Genomic DNA, 22,950 nt, shown 5'->3' with positions numbered 1-22,950 from the left:
ACTTTTCACTTTTTTAACTGTAGTCAGACTCATGGATGATCAAAGGGTGCGATTTCTCCTTTGTTCGTCAACATCATTCCTAAACTAGCCGGTAGGAACTTGGGGTGAAAATTCATCCTTTTCCCTCTGGACTGTAAGTTCCTTGTGGCCTGGGATTGTGGCCTACCAACTCACTATCGTACTGTACTCTCCCAAGTAGAGTGCTCTGCACACATTAAGAGCTCAGTAAGTACCACTGAGTAACTGACTGCATCATCCTCACTCCCTTCAGTGTGTGTGTGCTGCTCTCAGTACGGACAGATATCCTGATTTAGTGGGGCAATCCACAATTTCAGGCCCTATCCCACCTCCTGCTTTAGGTTTTGCGGGGGGATATGAACATGTCCAAAAAAACCTAAAGGGAAAAAAGAAATCATCTGAATACAAGTCGAGTTCAGCTGCCGGGAAGGAGAAGGGTGAGAAGAGAAGTCAAGATAGAGAATACAGGAGGGGAGCTGTGGGCTGCCTGAATTCTGGCCAGGTGGGGTCAGGGGCTTGGCTCGCTTCCTTGAGATTCTTGGTTGGGGTTGGAAGTTTGAGTTCCGCTGTGGTGCCTGTCTCCTCTGATCCTGTGAGGTCTGGAAGTTTCCGACTGCATAGACCATACCCTGGTCTCACACTGCCTTCCAGGCGGCAGTGGCTTCCCTGCCACCGCAGTTCCGGTAGCCCCCAGTGACATCCCTCCAAATGTAGCTGAGTTGGCTCTTCTGCTTTCCACTCCAAGGCTGCAGCTGCAGCAACTCTGCCACCTGACTTGTGGCCTTGTGGACTTTAAGAGAAGAACCTCTGTTATCCACATACGCAACCTGTGCCACATTCACTGCAACAATACAGTTGGTGGCAAGCTCCTTCTTAGTAGTGAGATGAGGGGGCTGGGGGAGAAAGAGGTGGAGGGAGAGGAGGAGGAAGCTCATTTTGTTATATTTTACTGCCCCACGTGCTTAGTTCTTTGTGAGGTTTGCTGGGGGGAAAGGGGGGAGCTTTTTTCCCCTGGTTTTGCAACCAGTCGGTAAAGACCCCCACTTTACGAAGTCAATGTGGGTATTGGGCTCAATGTTTGGTTTACCAGATGGTGATGCCTGGGCTGGTAGTACAGTGCTTTGCCCACAGTAAGGGCTCAACTGAATGAATGAAAAGAGGAGTAACAGTATATTAACTGCCTCCCATGGACAAGGCACTGAACCAAACACTGGGTAAAAATCCGCTGTTGAGAATTAGGCACGGTCCCTGGGCCCCCAAGGGGTTCACGGTCTAAGAAGAAAAGGGAGGGGGATGGGAAAGATAGAACACAGAATAATAAACAGCCCAAAACACCAAAAAAGACAAAGGTAAAGACAAATAGAATAAGCGCAACTGGCTACTATGATTAGAAGAGCTGAGGTTTGATCACAACATTCAGAACCGCAGCCATGACCTTACCAGCCCCATTTATCTCTCCTTACCCAACCTTCCTTCTCTTGACACATGTCCACCCCTCAACTCCACTCTCTCCACTGAACTCAACCTCAACTTATTAATGATGTGTATATAGCTATAGTTTTATTTATTTATTTTGATGCTATTGATGGCTGTCTACTTGTTTTGTTTTGTTGGCTGTCTCCCCCCTTCTAGAATGTGAGCCCGTTGTTGGGTAGGGATTGTCTCTGTTGCCGAACTGTACTTTCCAAGTGCTTGGCACAGTGCTCTGCACACAGTAAGCGCTCAATAAATATGGTTGAATGAATGAATGAACCTCCTTCCCCGTCCCTGTGTCAAACTTGTACCACCAACCCACAGCCCCCCACATTACACTTCTTTTGCTCATGTGCTTAGCTGTGGAGTATGCTGCCAGAAATCTAGACATCAGGCCAACCTCGTCCAACTCACGCCCCAGCTCATCACCAAAACTAGAAGCTTCCTGCCAAGGACGGATGGACGGGCACACACACACACACACACACACACACACACACACACACACACACACACGTCATCAAAACAAGGAATTTCTCAAAGACATTACTTGAATATCATCATCAAAGGTAACAGATCTGGTGACACCACTGATTTCTTCTAAATAATAATAATAATTATGGTATTTGTTAAGTGCTTACTATGTGCCAAACACAATTCTAAGCACAGGAGTAGATGTAAGGTAATGAGGCTCACAGTCTTATTTCCCATTTTATAGATGAGGTAACCGGCACAGAGAAGTTAAGTGACTTGCCCAAAGTCACACAGCTGATAAGTGGTGGATCCGGGATTAGAACTCACAACCTCTGACGTCCACGCTGTTTCCACTAAGCCACTCTGCCCTCTAAAAAAGGTTCAACCCCACCATCGTCAAAAGAAGGGAGATACATGCTCTTTGAACAGGGCTCTTGGATTAACTGGGAACTAAGGGGAGGAGTTCGGGAAGCATCACAGATTTCTTGGAAAACAAAAGGAAAAAGCCTCCATTGGATGGGTGGGCACCTACTAGATTATACTGGGATAGTGTAACCTGGTAAATGGGGCCAGAAGGATGTTTTGACAAAAAGGACCTATCGTAAACGAGGATCCCGGCTTGAGGTTCCTTTGGCAAAGGCTACGGAGGGAGACAGCTCCCTGGTTCCCAAGTGGGTTCACGGCAGCAGTTCCTTGTGGGGTTTTGCTGGGGGAAACAGCGAGGAGCTTTTTTCCCCTGGTTTTGCAACCACTTGGTAATGACCCCAACTTTACTAAGTCAGTGTGAATATTGGGCTTAATGTTTGGTTTACCAAATGGTGGTGGCTAGGCCGGTAAGGTCTCTTCCAGTCTCTTACCGCGGGCCGCACCTGTTCTCATCACCTGCTCTGTAATGGGTGGCACTCGATAAAGGGAAAGACAGGAGAAAGAACATGGACAGTTCAACCTTCACCACTCCTGCTTAAAAATTCCACAAGAGTCTGTCCTGCTGGTGGTAGGGCCTACCTTGTCCCTCTTAATCAGGGACGTCCGATTAAGACACAAGTGTACAAGTGAGCAAGAAACTCTTTCTCAAAAAACAACTCGCAAATGCAGTTTCACTTTTGGCTATGTTGTTTTTGAACTGAAGGACGACTATCAACTTTTGGCAAATGTAAAAATCTACGTAGGTAAAACTCAAAGCAAAATGAAAACAAACAGGAAAATGAAATCTAGTTGTAAGAAGTGATGAATATCTGTGCAGAATGTATCAACCTGATGTATGGTAGTATGGTAGTACATCAGGTTGATACATTCTGCACAGATATTCATCACTTCTTATAACTAGATTTCATTTTCCTGTTTGTTTGCATTTTGCTTTGGGTTTTTAAATTTCAACAGACTTGAAGAAGATATTCTAGGGAAAAATACTTGCTCGAAAGAGGTATGGAGGAAAGTGAAAGTCAATCAGTTGCAGTCACAACTATTCTAAGGCAAAAAATAAAACAATGAATTTATGAAAGTTTAGAACCCTGAAAAGGAAGAAAATGAAAGGTGGGAGAAAAGCAACTCTAGAGGTATCAAGAATAACCTTTTCTCGGGACTGTGTTCTTCAATGTTGGTGTCCCATCTCTGGGACATCAGCAAACTGAGCTCCATATCTTCTTTTTCTAATTGTGGTTCATTTTCTTCATCATCACTGTTCTGAGGATTTTTAGAATTTCTTAAGGAAAGATGGGGAGATGACATTCTGTGTCCTTCCACTTGATATCCATCACCCTCCAAACCGGCCAGCAGATGGACCAACGCTTCATCGGGACTGCTGCTCACTGTAAGATGAGATTCAAAAAAATTACCACCTTATTAACTTCCATTTCCCAAATGACTGCACAATTCAGACAGAAATTTCAAAGGAAAATTACTGCTTGAAAAAGCTTAGCTATTTTCAAAACTCAAATTTGTAATTAGTCCCCTGGTGAGTGGATATGGAAAGATACCTGGACTAGTTAGTTATCCCTTGAACACGGCTCATTTTGAACTACACAACTGGGAGGGCTGTTGCTGTGGAACAATGGATGGCCCTTGCAGATCGGGAAGACACTGAAAACTGCTCCTTTCAGTGATTTATTACTGCAGGTTTTATTATTTTTTTGGTTCTATTTACCCGGCTATTTATTTCCCTGTGCGTCTGCCATCAGTTTTCCCCACCCTGTAGACAGTAAAACTCCTGTAGCAGCACACACGATGACATGGCAGGTGATTGCTCCTGGAGGCTCGGGAGAGGAGGGAATTCGTTGGCTGCACTAGGGGATAGGAGCTCCTGGGGCCTTTGGGATGAGGAAGGCAGTTACGGAGTCCCCACTGAATAAATTCCTTCTCCTTCTTCCCAATCCGTCGATCATATCACCAACCCCCGTCCTATAAAAACCTGCAACCTCCATATTTTCCTCAACTCTGAGCTGTCCTTCCTCAATTATATCAACCCGATCCACCTCTTCTCCGCCACTCAAACTGGTCCAAGCTCTTGTTATATCACAAGTAGACTATAGTATCAGCCTCCTCACAGGAGTCCCTGCTTCCACTCTCTCTTCTCATCAAGCAGTCATATTTACTGCATGAAAACCTTATTGGTTGTGAGGCCCAGAACTAAGCAGTTGGAAGAGTACAGTAGAGTTAGTAGACATGAACTCTGCCCATAATGAGCTTACTATCTAGTAGGGGACGCAGATAATAAAATAAACTGCACGGGGCAGGGGGGAAGCAAAGGGGTATAAGGATGTGTATGTAAGTGATCTGGGGGTGGGGGTTAGGTGGGAATCAAAGTGCATAGGTGATGCAGAAGGGAGAATAGGCTGCTTCATGGATTATCTTCTTGAAGTGACACTTGGCACACATCTCCCCATTTCTCAAAACCCTCCATTTGCTTCCTGTTTCCCGCTTCATCGAACAAACACTTCTCTCAATCTATTTCAAGGCTCTCCATGGGCTCTTCACCCACAACTCCTCAGATACCCTCTGGTCCTTTCAAGCTAACCTTCAAACTATACCTTGTTCTCGATCCTCCTCATTTCGTTCTCTCGGCCATCGAGCAACTGGTATCTTTTGAGCACTTACTGTGTGCAGAGCGCTATATTAAGCCTTTGGGAGAATACAATATAACAGAGTTGACAGAAAGTTCCCTGCTCACAAGGAGCTTATAGTCTAAAGGGAGCTCAACCACGATGTTCCATTATTGTTATTATTATTATTGTTATATTTGTTAAGCATCTACTATGTCACCAACACTGTTCTAAGTGCTGGGTAGATACAAGTTTGGACACAGTCCCTGTCCCACATGGGGCTCACAGTCTAAGTTCACTGGCATAAAACCATCTCCCTCAATCAGTCATATTTATTGAAGGCTTACTGTGTGCAGAGCACTGTACTAAGCACATGGGAGAGTACAATATAACAGAGTTTCCTGTCCACAACCAGTTTACAATCTAGAAAAGATAAACATGACATTAACAATAATGATAATAATAACAGTATTTGTTAAGCGCTTACTATGTGTCAAGCACTGTTCTAAGCTGAGAGCAGTAAGGTAAAGAAAGAAATTACAGATATGTACATACGTGCCGTGGGGATGAAAGAGGGTGAAAAATGGGAGCAAATCAGGGCAGTGCAGAAGGGAGTGGGAGAAGAAGTGAGGGCTTAACTGGGGACGGCTGCTTGGAAGAAATGTGCCTTCAATAACGCTTTGAAATCGGGAAGAGTCATTGTTTGTGGGTTTTGAGGAGGGAGGGCACTCCAGGCCAGACATAGGATGTGGGTGAGAGGTCGGTGGCGAGATGGATGAGATTGAGGCACAGTGAGAAGGTTAGCATTAGAGGAATGAAGTGTTTGGCTGGGTTGTAGTAGGAGAGCAGTGAGGTGAGTTAGGAAGGGGCAAGGTGATTAAGTGTTTTAAAGTCGACGGTAAGGAATTTCTGTTTGATTCAGAGGCAGATGGGCAAACACTGGAGTTTCTTGAGGAAAGGGGGGACATAGACTGAACGTTTCTGTAGAAAAATGATCCAGGCAGGAGAGAGAAATATGGACTGGAGTGGCGACAAGCCACTGTTTCGCCACATTCAATACCCTCCTCAAATCCCAATGTCTCATCCTGCCTCTCATTCCCTATGGATGGATGTTCCTGTAGGACTCTATGCCGGGTTGCTCACTCTCCTCCCTCTTCTCCCTCTACACTCTCACACATGGGAAACATCCTCTCTAGTGACTTTAACTCTCAGTTCTCTATGGATGAATCATAAATCACAAATCTAGTCTCCTCTTCCTCCCATGTCAACTCTCCCCCCAGGACATATCCATTTGGATAGCCCACAGATACTCCAAATCCAATGTGCCCAAAACTGAACTTATCTTCCCTCCTGCATCCTCTTCTCAGCCTAACTTTCCCTTCAATGTTGACAACACTCATATCCTCCTTGCGACTTGGGTTCCCTCCACATCAAAGATTCCTTATCACTGGCTTCTAGATCTTCCACCAGCTCTTTCCACTTCATTTTTTGGGCTCCCTTCGCCCTTTATTACCTAGTTAACACTTTTTGTTCATCCCAAATTCAACTCCCGATTATACCCTAATCTATTTTTCTGGTATTTTTTTAAGTACTTAACTATGTGCTAAGTGCTGGGGTAGATATGAGCTAATCATGTTGGACACAGTCCATTCGCATGTGGGACTCACAATCTTAACCCCTGTTTTACAGGAGAGGAAACTGAGGCAAAGAGAAGTGAAGTGACTTGTCCAAGGTCACACAGAAGACAAGTGGTGGAATGGGGATTAAAACCCAGGTCATCTGACTCCCAAGCCCGTGCGTCTCTATTCTTGTTCCCGCGTTGCCTCTCTCTTCAAACTTGTGTCATCCCCAGAGCTTGCCTTTCCCTCCAAATCCACCATACCTAAGCCCTTCACACCTTTCAAACTCTCTTAAAAATCATACCTCTTTCACTAAGCTAACTGACATTACCACGATACGTACTACCTTTCGGCTACCTCTTTTCTTCATGCATTTATTTACATCCGTACTCAGCACTTGTGTATATATTTCTACAAATGTTTCATATTTCTATGTTTATTTCCCCCATCAGAGTGTGAGCTCCTCGTGGGCAGGGAACAGGTCTTATTCTTCTTTTGTACTTCCCAAGCACTTAATTCAGTGCATTCCACTGAGTAGGTGCTCAAGAAATACCTCCTGCTTCTATTACAAAACCTTTAAAAAAGGATTTCATCCAAAATAAGATGCCACAGAGTCAGCAGGGCACCAGGACGGGTTAAAGTATTGGAAACAAATCTGTTGAAGGGTATGTATGTGCTGATGGAAAGGCAGCTAGGTTGATGATTAAAAAAAAAAAAAAAGGCCACTGCAAAGAAACTATTAGAACAGCATAAAGGGACTCTGTCAGAGTAAAACAGTAGTGAAGGATTTTCCAGGTGAAAGGCAAGCACATTCCAATGGGGCTGGAACACACTCTCTCTAGCCCGGGGCTAATGTTCCTAGAAGAAGATTTCCTTTCAGTTACACTGTGGAGACTGACTCCTAAGGTTGGGGTTCTATTATAGTAACTTACCTTTAGAGAATTATAGTGATTACATCTGGCAATGTCATAAGTTCTAACGAAAACGAAAAAGTCCTCAATTTAATTGAAGATCTCCTTTTCATGGCAATTAAGGATTTCATTAACTGTTCTATTTGATAAACAGGTGAAAGACCGTTCGAAAAAGACCAAAAAATGGCTGGTCATTCATTCATTCATTCAATCTTATTTAATGAGCGCTTCCTGTATGTAGAGCACTGTACTAAGAGCTTGGGAAGTACAAGTCAGCAACATATAGAGACGGTCCCTACCCAACAACGGGCTCACAGTCTAGAAGGGGGAGACAGATAACAAAACAAAACATGTAGACAGGTGTCAAAACCGTTAGAATAAATAGAATTATAGCTATATGCACATCATTAATAACATAGAGTACCAAATATGTACAAGTAGTAAATAAGTACACTGATCACATGAAACCTAAAAGCTCCCAGTTGCAATAATATTTATGATGATATAAAATTACTTACTGAAAACCGGTGATCGACTCAGTCTTTGGGTCAATGGCTGGAAAGTCTGACTATTTTCCATGAGGTTCAATATAGCCTCTTCATTAATAAGTGCTTCCTCCTCCTTATTAACATTTCTCCTTATGTTTTCTTAATAAAAACACCAAATGAAGAAAATACACTTAGCAATGAAAACTTTAACTTTTTAGATAATTCTGTATATTCTTGTCCAAAGCAAGGTGAATCTTGTGCCGGGTAAATCCTGTGTTTGGCAAATGTATTGCCTGAAATATTAGAGGCTATGCGCATACAATTCGAAAAACATATGCAGGGGTAGACTCTTTAAGGGCTTACTGAATTAATCCCCGATACACCCAGATTCTAATTTATAAACTATTTTAAAGAATATGATTCCAACCAATGTTCAAGGTTATGTCAACGATTCTTTCGCAAATGATGAAGAACATATTTATCCCCATAACTATTTAAATATTTATTTACAAGTTTCCCAGTGCTCTAGTGGGTTTTCATTTAAATTCAGTTTAATCTGTCATCAGATCTATTTATTATAGAGGGGTAGGCTAGCGTACAAAGAATTAAGTGACATATCGGGTAGCCATGTTTGAGGATTCCAATCAAATCAGTTGGAGACTGAAGACTGCAAGCTAATGCTGAGTAGCTCACGGTAGCAGCAGCCATTTCTGACATATTGGAAAAAGACTGGAGATCTCTAACAACTCAACTCTTCTTTAATGAATTGTGTACGCTCAGCATTCAAATCCACACCAAGTATTACCCAGAAAGTCAAATGAAAAGAGAGGAACAAGTTTTGAAAAAAATTATCCACAGTCTGTTTCAGTATATATCCTGAAAAGGGTGCTTTAAAACTTGCTTAAAATTAACTCACCTTTGCTCAATTCTTTGTTTGTATGGACTTCTAGCATATTGGCTGGTGAACAGGGAATGGTTTCAGGAGTTAGAACCTCAGAATGTAACGTTAACTCGGCAGAGAACTCTTCTGATCCATTACTGTAGTCCACTGATCCTGATACTGTTCTGCTCAATTAAAACACATTCTTAGTAACAAATCAGATAGGCAAATGGTTAAAAAAGGTTCCTTAGAGAACTCTGATAACAGTCACTTACACAGAGAAGTCATTCTGTTTGAGAACTTCTTGAATTCTCTTCTGAAAGACTTTTTCACTCTCTGTTGCTGGTATAAACCCACGATCTTTAGATTTAAAAAAGTGCATTAAAAACAGCAACTGGTATTTTTCATATAAATAGGTACGTAAATGAAATATTTAAGTGATGATGACTTTCTCCCCATGTGTTTATTTTTGAAGAACAACTTTTTACCTGCTTGGAAAAGCACAGTTCCCTAAAAGCTGCTCTCTATAAAGTCGAACATGAAATCAAACGTTGGTTACCAAATATTTGAGGGTGAGCCCTTAAAGTCAGTTCTAGATTAAGTCGCAGAATAACGACCGGTGAGCCCTTAAAGTCAGTTCTAGATAAAGTCGCATAATAACGACCTGCATACAGAGTATGCAGAGTTCCCCTTATCTACAAACACACTACATATTTAAAGTAACGGGAAATCCAAGGAACTTTAAACTAACTCTTCAACCTAACTCTTTTATACAAGACCAATCCAAACATAGAAAAATCATTTCACTCTCTGAAATATGACATTACACTGAACTTCATCCTAAATTTACTAACTAACATCGTAGTCTCTCGGAGGTGCGAATGATGAAATGAATCCAATAGAGGCAATTTCAGTTCTGGGCAGCTTCTGATGCCTTAATGAATTAAGGCGAGTGTTTCCCAAGGTATGACTCAAGGAGTCCCTAAGATTTGCCATAAAGTACTTAGAAGAGCTTCTACAAATTACTAGTTTGGTGGCTTAAGGAATCAAGACCAGTGTTGCCTACAGTATGTTTCAGCGACCCCCTAGGGCTGTCCATAATGTTCTCACATGAGGGTGAGCTCAGCAGAAAAGGCTGCAGGGAGAAGAATTCAAGGACGAAGGAGGGACAAAGGAAGGAATTTTATAGGGCCTGAAGTAGAAATGTAGGGTTAAATATGGGGGTTGGCAGTTATTTGGAGAAAAAGAATGGCCCAGTGGAAAGAGCAAAATCAATCATATTTATTGAGGGTACTGTACTAAGCACTTGAGAGAACACAACAGGGTAATTTAACTGACACAGTCCCTACCCACAATGAGCTGATAGGGATTCAATACCTGTTCTCCCTCCTTAGGCTGTGAGCCCCATGTGGGGCCTGATTATCTTGTATCTATTCCAACACTTAGTAAAGTGCTTGGCGTGTAGTAAGCACTTAGCAAATGCCACGATTATTACTGTTATTATTACTATTATTTGTTGGGGGGGGGCGGGGAGGAGAAGGTGAAATAACACCACTTACTGGATACAAGGAGAAAGAAAGTAAAAAATTGAAAAGGGATCCAGATAATTAAACATGTTCTTAAAGGATCCTAGACAAAAATTATTTGGGAGATCATTAGTTTAGTGTGTGTTTCTTTGGAAGCTTTGCTTTAAAGTATTCTGTAAAAATGAATAGCCCTCTATTGTCAGTGTTACCTTGTGATTCCGGTGGACTGATCTGAGAAGATTCATTTTTACGTCTGCGGCGTTGCTTCTCGTCTTCCCATATGGCTTGCAAACCAGGATTTCCACCAATTTGAGCTGGAAGTTACAAGAATACTTCATGGGGCAACGATCAAAGTAAAGGTGCAGGTCATTTTCTTCATAAAATGCAGGATATTTTGCTTTTTCAATAAGTTCATTCTAAATTCCTCAATTTGTGGGCAACAAATTTTGCAAATAGTTTTAAAAGCCCAATAGGCCCATTAAATGCACATTTTCCCTTACCAATGGCTGATTTAATTTTACTTCCCGTTTCTAGTCATTAGTGCTCTCACCCCATTCCTTGCTTTCCCCATTTCTATTTTCTGCCAACATTAACAATCAATCAGTAGTACACATTGAGTTCTTACTGTGTGTAGAGCACTGTACTAAGCACTTGGGAGACTACAGAGCAAAAGAGTTGTTTAATTTGCTCTCTATCCAGAAGGAGCTTACAGTCTAGATGGGAAGACAGACAATAAAATAAATAAATTTTATTTTATATAACATGCATATAAGTGTGGTGGGTCGCGTGGCTCAATGGAAAGAGCCCAGGTTTGGGAGTCAGAGGTCGTGGGTTCTAATCCCGGCTCTGCCGCTTATCAGCTGTGTGACTTTGGGCAAGTCACTTAACTTCTCTGGGCTTCAGTTACCTCATCTGTAAAATGGGCATTAAGACTGTGAGCCCCTCATGGGACAACCTAATTATCCTGTATCTACCCCAGCGCTTAGAACAGTGCTTGGCACATAGTAAATGCTTAACAATTACCATCATTATTATTATTATTACTATAATTATTAATTTCTATCCAGCTGGACTAGGAGTTCAAGGTGGCTAAACCCAAGAAGATGGAATACAAAGAGATGCAGCATGGTGTAGTGGACACAGCATGGCCCTGGGAGTCAGAAGGTCATGGGTTCTAATCCTGGCTCTGCCACACGTCCGCTGTGTGACCTTGGGCAAGTCACTTCACTTCTCTGTGCTCCTGTTACCTCATCCGTAAAATGGAAATTGAGACTGTGAACCCCACGGGGGACATGGACTGCATCCGACCCAATTTGCTTTTATCCACCCCAGTGCTTGGCACTAAGCGCATAACAAATACCACAATTATTATTATTATTTTCCCAGTGAAAATACCAATAAACTACTGGGAATAGACATGAATTTCTTGTTACACTGCCCCAGAATATCATGGTTAGAAGTGTTAGCTATTGAAATGGGCACATGTGCACATGTGGATTGAGGATAACCCTATAAAAATCAGACTTTCTACAGTTTTTAGGTTGCCCTACCAAACATGTCTTCTCTAGATGTAAAGTAGTAGTGTGGCCTAAGGGAAAGAGAATAGGACTGGGGGTCAGGAGACCTGGGTTCTAATCACAGTTTTGCCACTGGTCTGCTGTGTACCCTTGAGCACGTTACTTACCTAATTTTCTCATCTGCAAAAAAAAAAAAAAAAATCCTGTTTCCTCACCCCCTAAACACTGTGAGCCCCAGGTGGGAATAGGGCTATATCTGATCTGATTATATTGTATTTACCCCAGAATGTAGTACGATGCTTGGTACTCAGTAAGCACTTGAATAACTACCAATTATTATTATTATTTTATTGGTATCAACCTACCATAGAGGCTGAATCATCTCAATTTTTTTTTAGTACAGGGTGTATGAGGACATATTTTGTCTCATTCAAATGACTGCAATTTTATTAATATATTTCCTTTGAGAGTATGTATATGCTATGCCCATTTTTTTATTTCAGAAATACAGATACATTAAATCCATAGTATCAATTGTAGATAAAGCTTCTACACATGGTATAATTCTGATACACTGTTTATGTACTTTTCATTGGTAAGAATTAACCAACAACCAACAGGTTTAACCAACAAGTGGGAAGAGCAAAGGGTAGCTACTGTTGATGCTCACTGAAAGTTTATTCCAAGGAGAAGCCACAAAAGAAAGCAGAAGGAAAAAGAAATGTCACAGCCCACCCTGCCTCGTCTTTTATTAAGTACATTTACTGAGTTGTCTCCTGTTTTGGCTGTGGGTTTTCGTAGTCTTCCCAGAGTGGAGACTGCAGCACTTTTTATTACTCCCTTTCTCAATCACCTGCCCTTTGAAGAGTCAGTCTTAACCTTTTATATGAGAGGTAGTGTGGCCTAGTGGAAAGAGCACGGGCATGGGAGTCAGAGGACCTGGGTTCTAATCCCAGCTCTGCCACTTGTCTGCTGTGTGACTTTAGGCAAGTCACTTAACTTCTCTGTGCTTTCATCTGCATTACATATAAGGTCATTACAACTATGATCTCCATGTCAGACAGGGACAGTGTCCAGCCTTATTATCTTGAATCAACTCCAGCACTTAATAGAGTGTTCTGCACACAGTAAGCGTTTAACAAATACCACTAAAAATATGAACACAAATATACTATATATATATATGTCTACATATACCTTCGATATCCAACCGATTTAAAATGTCAGCAGCTACGGCATCCACTTCCAACTCACAGGTACTCTGTGGTTCGACACCTTCCAGAATTAAAGAGCTGTAATCAATGAGATCATGATCTAGTCAGGAGTAATCAAGATTTCCAGCAATCTTACATCATGTTCTGTCATAGTTGGGTAGCTACCAGAATACATACTGCAAGGAAAACGGCTACCTTAGTTGAATTCACATTAGTGACTGGCATGTGAGTATCTTGGGTGGGTACTTTTCAGAAATTTGAGACATTGTTAAGAACTAGTCAAAAGTTACTACAGACAGGCACACTTACTGGTTTTAAATCTATCTACTGAAGAAATGACCTTATCTAACCCAGGCACTAAAAATTTTTTCAAATGCAAGCTACAAAGCATAAGGGAGAGGTGGAGGCTACAGTAAAAATCAGGGTTTTTACACAAATGAAACCCAGGAGTGTAGGAACACGCTCTCCACAATAAACAAGTAATGTGAGACACGAAGAGGAAGAGATGAGGATGTAACGAGGGGCAGGGAACACTCACCTTCTTTTCCTGCCACCACCACAGATTCCAATGGAAAGCTGGTGGAAAATTCTCGGATATGGTAGCGGGGAGAAATCTTGCAGACGCCAGGGAGGGGTTTGGGGTTTAAGAGAGGTAGTGGCAAGGCGGGATCGGCATTCCCAGGGGAGAGACACTGAGGGCCCAGCCGTCTGCTATTTGATACTGATGGCCCGAACCCGGGCAGGCGTGGAGAGGGACAGATATCTAGCTTGGAAGGCCAAGCAAATCGATCCTAGTGGCACCAAGGTCAATTGCTCAAATCTAGACTTTAACCTATGCATCATGAAAACTGGTAACCTTCAAATAGTATAGTCATCATTCCCTAGATATCCCATCAAGCTTTCTCCACAGCGTTCATTAGTCATACCGTAACACTTCACTGTGTCAATAAACACTCTTCAAACCCAGGCCCTGTTATATGAAAAAAAGCATTTGCAAAACTTCACTTATGAACAATTCCCCCGTTACGTCAGCCGGGGGGAACAAGGGGGAAAAGATTTTAAGTTTTTGGCTTATGGGGCTGAATTTAAATAGCTTTGCTTCTTCTACCTACACGAGAGCTCTTTTCCACTCTTGGAAAGAATGTGCCATGAGAGCTGTTGCCTCACAGTCGCCAGAGAAAAGCAGAAAGGAGCTCAGTTCAATAGCTCATCTGAAATATAATAATAATAATGATGGTATTTGTTAAGCACTTACTATGTGCAAAGCACTGTTCTAAGTGCTGGGGGGATACAAGGTGATCAGGTTGTCCCACATGGGGCTCACAATCTTAATCCCCATTTTACAGATGAGGTAGCTGAGGCAGAGAGAAGTGAAGTGACTTGCCCAAAGTCACACAGCTCACAATTGGCGGAGCCAAGATTTGAACCCATGACCTCTGACTCCAAAGCCCGTGCTCCTTCCACTGAGCCACGCTGCTTCTCTTAATATGGTACCTTTGATAATACAGCATCCCTTTAGTAACGTGCTGCAGTGTCAACATTGTAACTTATAAACTTGTAACCTCCCCAGCGCTTAGAACAGTGCTTTGCACATAGTAAGGGCTTAATAAATGCCATAAAACAAACAAACAAACAAACAAAAAACCATTGGGTCTGTCAAAGTCCTGGTGTGGCCTTGAAGCCAAAACCTTGTGGCCTAATGGTGAGTGGTATCCCTGGAGCCACACCAACCCAGACTCTGTTGACCATGTGTTTTTACGACATCATGATCTAAGCTGGTTCAAGTGCAGAACTGACACTGAATAATGGAAAAGGAGAAACATCATACAGGTTGAACTATTTATTTTAAATTGGAGGTGTTCTGGTGGAAAACCTACTTTCAGTTTTGAAAGGAATTCGATGACAAAGAGAACTAAATCATGGCACCTACCTGACGAGGACCTTTCTAAACAGCACTGCAATTTTAATTACATGGATCTTAAAGAGTTCAATTAGTGCTGAAAAATGCCACACTTAAGCTAATTATTCATTCAGCCTTTTTACCATGAAAAGTAAAACAGAAATAGATGGCCTGAAACATCTATCTTCCTTCCAAAAAGCAAATTCTAAATAGTTGCAGTCAAAACCCGTACATATATATATATATTTTTTTTGTGGGGGGGGGGTGTTGTGTATATACATATATATGCAATCGTATTTATTTAGCACTTTGTGTGTGCAGAGCACTGAACTAAGCGCTTGAAAAGTACAATTTGGCAATAGAGACAATCTCTGCCCACAGTGGGTTTACAGTCTGCATATTAGTAGCCAGGGTTTAGATTTTAGTCCTGGCAAATAAGTTATTTGTCATATTTATGTGATACACTAAAATCTAAGACCTGGCAGATACACAAAATAATACACCAATAACTTATTTGCCAGGACTAAAATCTAAGCTCTGGCTACTAATTTTCTTTCTTCACTTCGCTACCCTTCATTACCATATTTCCTACTCCTGCAGACCAAAAAGCCCATGGATGAGCCAACTTATCAAAGGGTACATTCCTACACAATCAGTCGATAAATCAACAGTATTTACTGAGAGTTCACTGTGAGCAAAGCCCTGTACTAAGCGCTTGGGAGAGGACAATGCAATAGAGTCGGTTTACTCTATCCCTGCCTTCAAACTGCTTACAATCTATCTATCCCCTTCATACCTAAACTCTGGGGGAAAAAAAGAGTTGCCGATGGCAAGAGGTAACTTCATTTTTCAGGTTGCAGTCAATGCAGAATAGGGAGTTGTCTTCCTTGATACAACTCATTGCTGGATCAGTCATCGAGTATGTGATTACATACTATCATATTATAGAAACCCAGAAGAATGAGGATAACCATGTATTCTATCTATTAAAAGGCAGGCAGTGAAGCCACAGCCTTGCACTGTAAAGTTTTTCATACTTATGAGAATAACTGCAATTCACTGTTTTCCTTTCGTGTACACCTGAGATACGACAAACTAGTGGGCGAGATGGAGATCTGTCCATTAAAATTTTCATTCATTCAATCGCATTTATTGAGCACTTACTGTGTGCAGAGCACTGTACTAGGCGCTTGGAAAGTACAATTCAGCAACAAATAGACACAATCCCTGACCACAATGGGCTCACAGTCTAGATGTTCCCCAAACCTAGAAAGCAAGTCAATCAATGCTATTTGTTGCGCACATACTGTGTGCACAGCACTGTGCTAAGTCCTTGGGAGAGTACAATACAGCAGTTGGTAGACATGATCCTTGTCCCTAAGGAACTTATAGGGGAGACAGACATTGAAATAAACTACAGAGGGGGAAAATGGCATGGTATAATGGCTTTGGGATGAATTTCAAGTGTTTTAAGAGAATAGCTCCAAGGCCATAGGTGACACAGGAGGAAGCGCAAATGGAGTTAAGAGAAATCAACACACTGGGATACAAAGTGAACGATTTCACTCTTCCATCATCTGTGACAAACGTACTGAAAGAACCCACTTTCGGAAGACTTGAAGGCAGATTGCATATAGTAGGAAGAGGGGAAATCTCCAGATGGTATCTATTCAGAGGACACTTTTTGGTTTTTATAAAAAAAAGTCCACTCTAGCCCTGAGTGGGGTCTTTCTGGTCATTAATTTGATTGTGAAACCCAAAGACTAACAAGGTCAGCAGCCCGCAAGCTGAATAGGTCAGTTGATACTCCCTGTGTCATGATGGGATGCTATGCATGTCTTTGTGGGAGTTTTTCTTGGGGGTCCAGGAGAGTTTGAGGTTTCAGTTGTTGGAGGGGAGTCTTGTACAGGAGTGCTGATTACGGAAAAAGGGTGAAGGGGAAAAGCATATGGGAAACACCTTTACAGAAGGATATTTCGGTCTTTTTGAAACAATTCCGCATCAATATAAACTCCTTACCATTGGCCCTAAAGCACTTATTCACCTTAGCCCCTCCTATCTTACCTTTTTGATTTCCTACTACAATCCAGTTTGCACAATTTGTTCCTTTAACATGGCACAGCCTAGTGGCAAGAGCACGGGCTTGGGAGTCAGAGGTCATGGGTTCCAATCCTAGCTCTGCCACTTGTCTGCTGTGTGACCTTGGGCAAGTTACTTAACTTTTCTGTGCCTCAGATACCTCATCTGTAAAATGGAGATTGAGACTGTGAGCCCCATGTGGGCACACCTGATCACCTTGAATCTACCCCAGCGCTTAGAACAGTGCTTGGCAAATACCATAATTATTATGATTATTATTAACTTACTGAACAGCGATCTCGTCTACTGCAGCTCCCCGTCCTGTTTCCGGCCTGTAATTCCCTCCCCCTTCATATTTTGTTTTATGGTACTTGTTAAGCACTTTGCTATGTTCCAGGCACTCAACTAAGTGCTTGAATAGATACAAATTAATCAGAATGGACAAAATCCCTGTCCTACGTGGGGCTCACAGTTTTAATCCCTGTTTAACAGATGAGGGAACTGAGGCCCAGAGAAATGAAGTGACTTTCCCAAGGTCACACAGCAGATATGTGGAGGAGTCAGACGTAGAACCCAGGTCCTTCTGACTTCACTAGGCCAAGCTGCTTGCTTCATATCCGACAGATCATCACTCTCCCCACCTTCAAAGCCTTGTTGAAAGCACATCTCCTCCAAGAGGCCTTCCCTGACTAAGCCTTCACTTCCTCTTCTCCCACTCCCTTCTGTGTCGCCCTTGCACTTGGATTGCACCATTTATTCACCCCTGCCTCAGCCCCACAGTACTTATGTACATAGCCACAATTTATTTATATTACTGTTTCCCTCTCTAGACTGTAAGCTCATTGTGGGCAAGGAACAGGTCTACCAACTGTGTTATATTGTATTCTCCCAAGTGCTTAGTATGGTGCTCTGCACACAGTACACGCTCAATAAATACAACTGATTTATTGATTAGATACCATCCAATGGGCAGCAGAGAGCTGTACCAAAAGTGAGGTGCATTTTTTGACAGTGGAGGCAATAACGCTTTCTCATATTAGGGAGTTACGACATTCCTGTGGACGCCTTCTGAAATCTGTTTTCCTTCCTTCTTCAACCTTTTTTTTTTTTAGGCGAGTCTTGAGGCCATTTGCCATTGCTGTAGTGGAATCGAGAAGAACTGAATTTTTCTTTCAACCTTACTTCTGAAAAGATTTCTATTAAACAAAATAAGCAACAAATATATAGGTTTAAAGCAGCGGCTCTATAGATGGGACCTGAGATTAGCTGAATTAATCCTGGCTTCATTTTAGCGAATGTCAAATCTCCTGGGTGATATCAAAAATTCCAAGCTAAAGATAAGAGTCTCCCCAAGTCACTACGCATTTATGGATACACGCTAGAAATTCACTCCACAACTGAAGACCGCAGGATTGCATTCATATCCTTTTCACATTAAAATGACACCATCGACTACCTAAATCATACTCATATCTTCCCCCAAGATAGGCAATGAGGGCTAGAGATTAGAGAAAACAGAATGGAATTTGGATTCTGGCTCTTATTAACTTGCTATCAGGTATCTGTAAGTCAACTACCCTGTAGAGCAGTGGCTTCTAGACTTGAGGATTTCAGGCAGCGTCGAACGAATAGGTATTTTCTTGCTGGAATGGCCAGGCACGTGTAGCTGCGATGAGGAGCAACACTGGTGTACGGGGCGGATGGCTGGAGAAGGACAACAAGAACGACTCCAGCTCTGCAGGGAGGAAATGGGGGTAGAAGGCCGTCCAGGGCTGGACTACAGTGCTCTGCACACGGTAAGCGCTCAATAAATACGATTGATGATGATTCCACCGGTTGAAGGAGCCGGCCTGGTGGGACTGCTGGCTGGCTGGCTGGTCCCCTGGCTCTATTTCAGTACAATCCCCCACCCCCGACTCCCTCATGATGCCCTGCCTGAAGCCATGCCTCAGTGGTGCCCTTGGGACCTATCTTGTACCTAACCCCGGCTCTTACTACAGTGCTCGGCACAGAGTAAATGCTTAACAAATACCACAATTATTTAAGATCCAAAATTGATCTGGATCAACCCTCTTAGCCAAATGAACTTATGAATCAGAGAGGCAAAGGGATGTAGTATTTAAGGTCAGTTAACACAACAGCTACAAGTAACACACTTCTCCTAGCTACCCTTGTATTTTTTCCCTGAAGGGAACATAAATAGTTACCAACTCATGACAATATCACCAGACCTTCTCTAGGTTGATGAATTCTTTACCCCACGTCCTCTTCAGTACCAAAACCTCTTCAGTGGTTTTAGTCTTATGGAGAGTATTTTCAATTCTAATAACAATTCCGTCATCACCAATTCATTTCATTTCTGGATAGACCCAACATGTTAATTGCACAGAGGTGCTAACCATGCTGCAATGTAAGGGTTTTTCACTTGGATTTAGAGTAGCAGCACAGCAGAGTGGATAGCTTGGGCCTGGGAATCAGAAGTTCACTGGGGTCTATTCCCAACTTCGCCACTTTTCTGCTGTGTGACCTTGGGTAAGTCACTTCACTTTTCTGTGCTTCAGTTACCTCATCCGTACAATGGGGACTGAGATTGTGAGCTCACCGTGGGACAGGGACTGTGTCCAACCCAATTTGCTTGTATCCACCCCTGCCTGGCACAGAGTAAGCACATAACAAATACCACAATTATTAAATCTGCTCTGCTAACTCAACATGCTGATTCCACCCCTTCTGGCTAGAGAGGTTTAATATATAAATTAGCCTGCAAAGTAGTGCAAAAAAGTAAAGGAGCAAAGTAGAAGAGGAACTTAGGTTTTGCCCCTCATTGAGTTCATTCTCTCTGTTTTTTCTCCCACTCGCTCCACTACTAAAAATTAGAGAACTGAAATGGGATGCAACCCCAAGTATTAGTTAGAGTACGTGAAATAGATCAATGACAGAGAAACCGGGAAAGTCATTTGAGCAATACAGTGAAATGTCACTAGCAAAATTAAAAGTCATTTTACTCTCACCCACGTCCTGCTTCTGGACAGAAATGCTCTCCTTCTTAACTGAAAGACGATAATTTTCCCCACCTTCCAAGGTTTATTAAAACTGCATCTCTTCCAAGAACGTTTCCATGACCAAGCCCTCATTTCCTCTTCTCCCACTCCCTTCTGCCTCGCCCTTGCACTTGAATTTTCACCCTTCCCTAAAGCCCACAGCACTTATGTACATGTACTTACGTACAGTAAGAGCTCGGTACATATAGTTGACTGATGGATTAACTGATTAATCTGAATCTGGCTTCCCATCCCTTAACTCCACAGAAACTGCCCTTTCTAAGGTCACCACTGTCCTCCGCAGTGTGGCTCAGTGGAAGGAGCCCAAGCTTGGGAGTCAGAGGTTGTAGGTTCTAATCCCAGCTCTGCCAATTATCAGCTGTGTGACTTTGGGCAAGTAACTTAACTTCTCCGTGCCTCAGTTACCTCATCTGTAAAATGGGGATTAATACTGTGAGCCCCATGTGAGATAACCTAATTACCTTGAATCTACTCTAGTGCTTAGAACAGTGCTTGACATATAGTAAGTGCTTAAGAAATACCATCATCAAATCCAATGGCCTGTACTCCAACCTAATCCTCTTTGATCTCTCAGATTCCTTCGACACCGTGAATCACAGCCTTCTCCTGGAACCATTATGTAACCTTGGCTTCAACGACACTGTCCTCTCCTGGTTCTTCTCATGTCTCTGTCCACTCATTCTCAGTCGCTTTCAGAGGCTCCTTCTCTGCCTCCCACCTCCTACCTGTAGGAATCCCTCAGGGCTCAGTTCCGCATCCTCTTCTATTGCCCATCTACACCCATTTCCTTGGAGAATTCATTTGCTCCAATGGCTTCGACTACCACCTCTAGGTGGATTATTCCCAAATCTCCATCTCAAACCCAGCCTTTCTCCTTCTCTGCAGTCTCATATTTCCTCTTGCCTTCAGAACATCTCTACTTAGATGTCCCGCCAACAGCTCAGACTTAACATGTCCAAAACAAACCTTGGCATTATTCTCAGCTCATTTCTTATATTCACCCTACCTACCAACCAACCTATCTATCTGATATCAAATTCTGACAGTTCAACCTTCATAAAAACACTAAACCCTGCCCTTCCTTCACCATCCAAACTGCTACAATGTTGGTCCAAGCACTTATCCTAACCTGCCTAGACTATTACATCAACATCCTTGCTGACCTCCCTGCCTCCTGTCTCTCCCCACTTCAGACCATTCTTCACTCTGCTGCACTGATCATTTTGCTAAAAAACTGTTCAGCCCTTATCTCCTTACTCCTCAAGAATTTCCAGTGGTTGCCCATCTACCTCTGCATCCAACAGAAATTTCTTTCCATTGGTTTTATAGAAATTAGTCACCTTGTCCCCTCTTCTCTTACCTCACCGATTTTCTACAGCAACCCAGCACACACACTTCATTCCTTTATTACCAACCTACTCACTTTTCCTCGATATCATCTACCTCACCGCCAGCTCTTCGCCCACATCCTGTCTCTGGCCTGAAATACCCTCCCTCTTCATATCCAACAGACAATTACTCTTCCCTCGTTCCAAGCCTTACTGCAATCACATCTCCTCCAAGCAGCCTTCCCCAACTAAGCACTCATTTCCCCTACTCCCTTTCACTTCCGTGTCACCCTTTCACTTGGAATCATATCCTTATCACTCCACCCTAAGCACTTACGCATGTATTTAAAAAATAATTTATTTATATTGACATCCGTCTCCCTATTTAGACAGTGAGCTCCCTGTGGGCAGGGAACACGTTTACTGTGTATTTTGTATTTTTCCAAACACTTAGTACAATGCACTTCACACAGTAAGCATGCAGTAAACAGGACTGATTGACTGATACTCATAGTCAAAAAAAAAACAAACTTATGCAACTTTCCGGAGAAGGGGCAAAATTTGGTCCCATTAAAAGTTTTGGCTTGCTTCATTCTGCTTGCCTAAACGGCTCACTGTGAAACAGCCTGAAAGAATATGATTAAATTACAAGGCCCTTGTTGGCAGGTATCATGTCTTTTGTTTGCTTTTATAATGTATTCCAAATAGCTGGTAAAGATCTTTTTTATCAAGCAGGCCTTTAATCAATGCCATTAATATGAAAGAGCAGATTCCATGGGTGGGCTCCTCTTATGCCTCAATTGATTAGTATGGGTACAGACTTGTTCCAGCGTTATGTTTCATCCTGAGAGTTAAGCTAGCAACAATGTTTTTAACCGGCTGCAGAGAAATCACCTGTCTACATGTTTTGTTTTGTTGTCAGTCTCCCCCTTCTAGACTGTGAGCCCATTGTTGGGTAGGGACCGTTTCTGTATGCTGCGAACTTGTACTTTCCAAGTGCTTTTAGTACAGTGCTCTGCACACAGTAAGCGCTCAATAAATACAATTGAATGAATGAAGGAATGAAATCAGGTCCCCACTAGATGAATTCCTCGCAGTTTAATGACTGATATAGTCCTAGTAACCAAGTCCTGGCGTCTCTCCCCTTCCGACCTGGCAACGAACTAGGAGTAGAGGGCTCCAAATTGAACATGGTTCACATCCTTTGGTTTCAGACAGCCGCTCGGTGCTTCCAAGCTGCCCACACTAAGTCACCTTACTCATCGTTAACCAGCCAGCGGACAGTGTCAGACTGGGAAACTTACAAGCATAGGCGCCTATGCTGACAGTCCATCGTGACTTCCTTGACTAGAAACTAAATGAATATTATGGTTGGGAATGCTACCGCATGGCAGGTGAAGTCGATTTAAACCAAACATTTTAA

At 42.5% G+C, this 22,950-nt stretch overlaps 1 protein-coding gene across 1 annotated transcript in view; it reads right to left on the bottom strand.

Annotated features, from left to right (window-relative positions):
- The window catches only part of REV3L (REV3 like, DNA directed polymerase zeta catalytic subunit), a 226,776-nt gene that overhangs the window by 97,069 nt on the left and 106,757 nt on the right, over positions 1 to 22,950 (bottom strand). The window contains exons 6-11 of the mRNA XM_038761479.1: positions 13,142 to 13,236; positions 10,637 to 10,741; positions 9,177 to 9,261; positions 8,938 to 9,086; positions 8,052 to 8,180; positions 3,536 to 3,773 (exon numbers count right to left, since the gene is read on the bottom strand). Coding sequence (XP_038617407.1) covers positions 3,536 to 3,773; positions 8,052 to 8,180; positions 8,938 to 9,086; positions 9,177 to 9,261; positions 10,637 to 10,741; positions 13,142 to 13,236 — 801 coding nt within the window. The remainder of the gene's footprint in view (positions 1 to 3,535; positions 3,774 to 8,051; positions 8,181 to 8,937; positions 9,087 to 9,176; positions 9,262 to 10,636; positions 10,742 to 13,141; positions 13,237 to 22,950) is intronic.

This window comes from Tachyglossus aculeatus, chromosome 19 (genome assembly GCF_015852505.1).
Source record: "Tachyglossus aculeatus isolate mTacAcu1 chromosome 19, mTacAcu1.pri, whole genome shotgun sequence".
NCBI classification, from domain to species: Eukaryota; Metazoa; Chordata; class Mammalia; order Monotremata; family Tachyglossidae; genus Tachyglossus; species Tachyglossus aculeatus.
The sequence above is the reverse complement of the archived record's forward strand: the minus strand, read 5'-3'. Positions and strand labels throughout refer to the sequence as shown.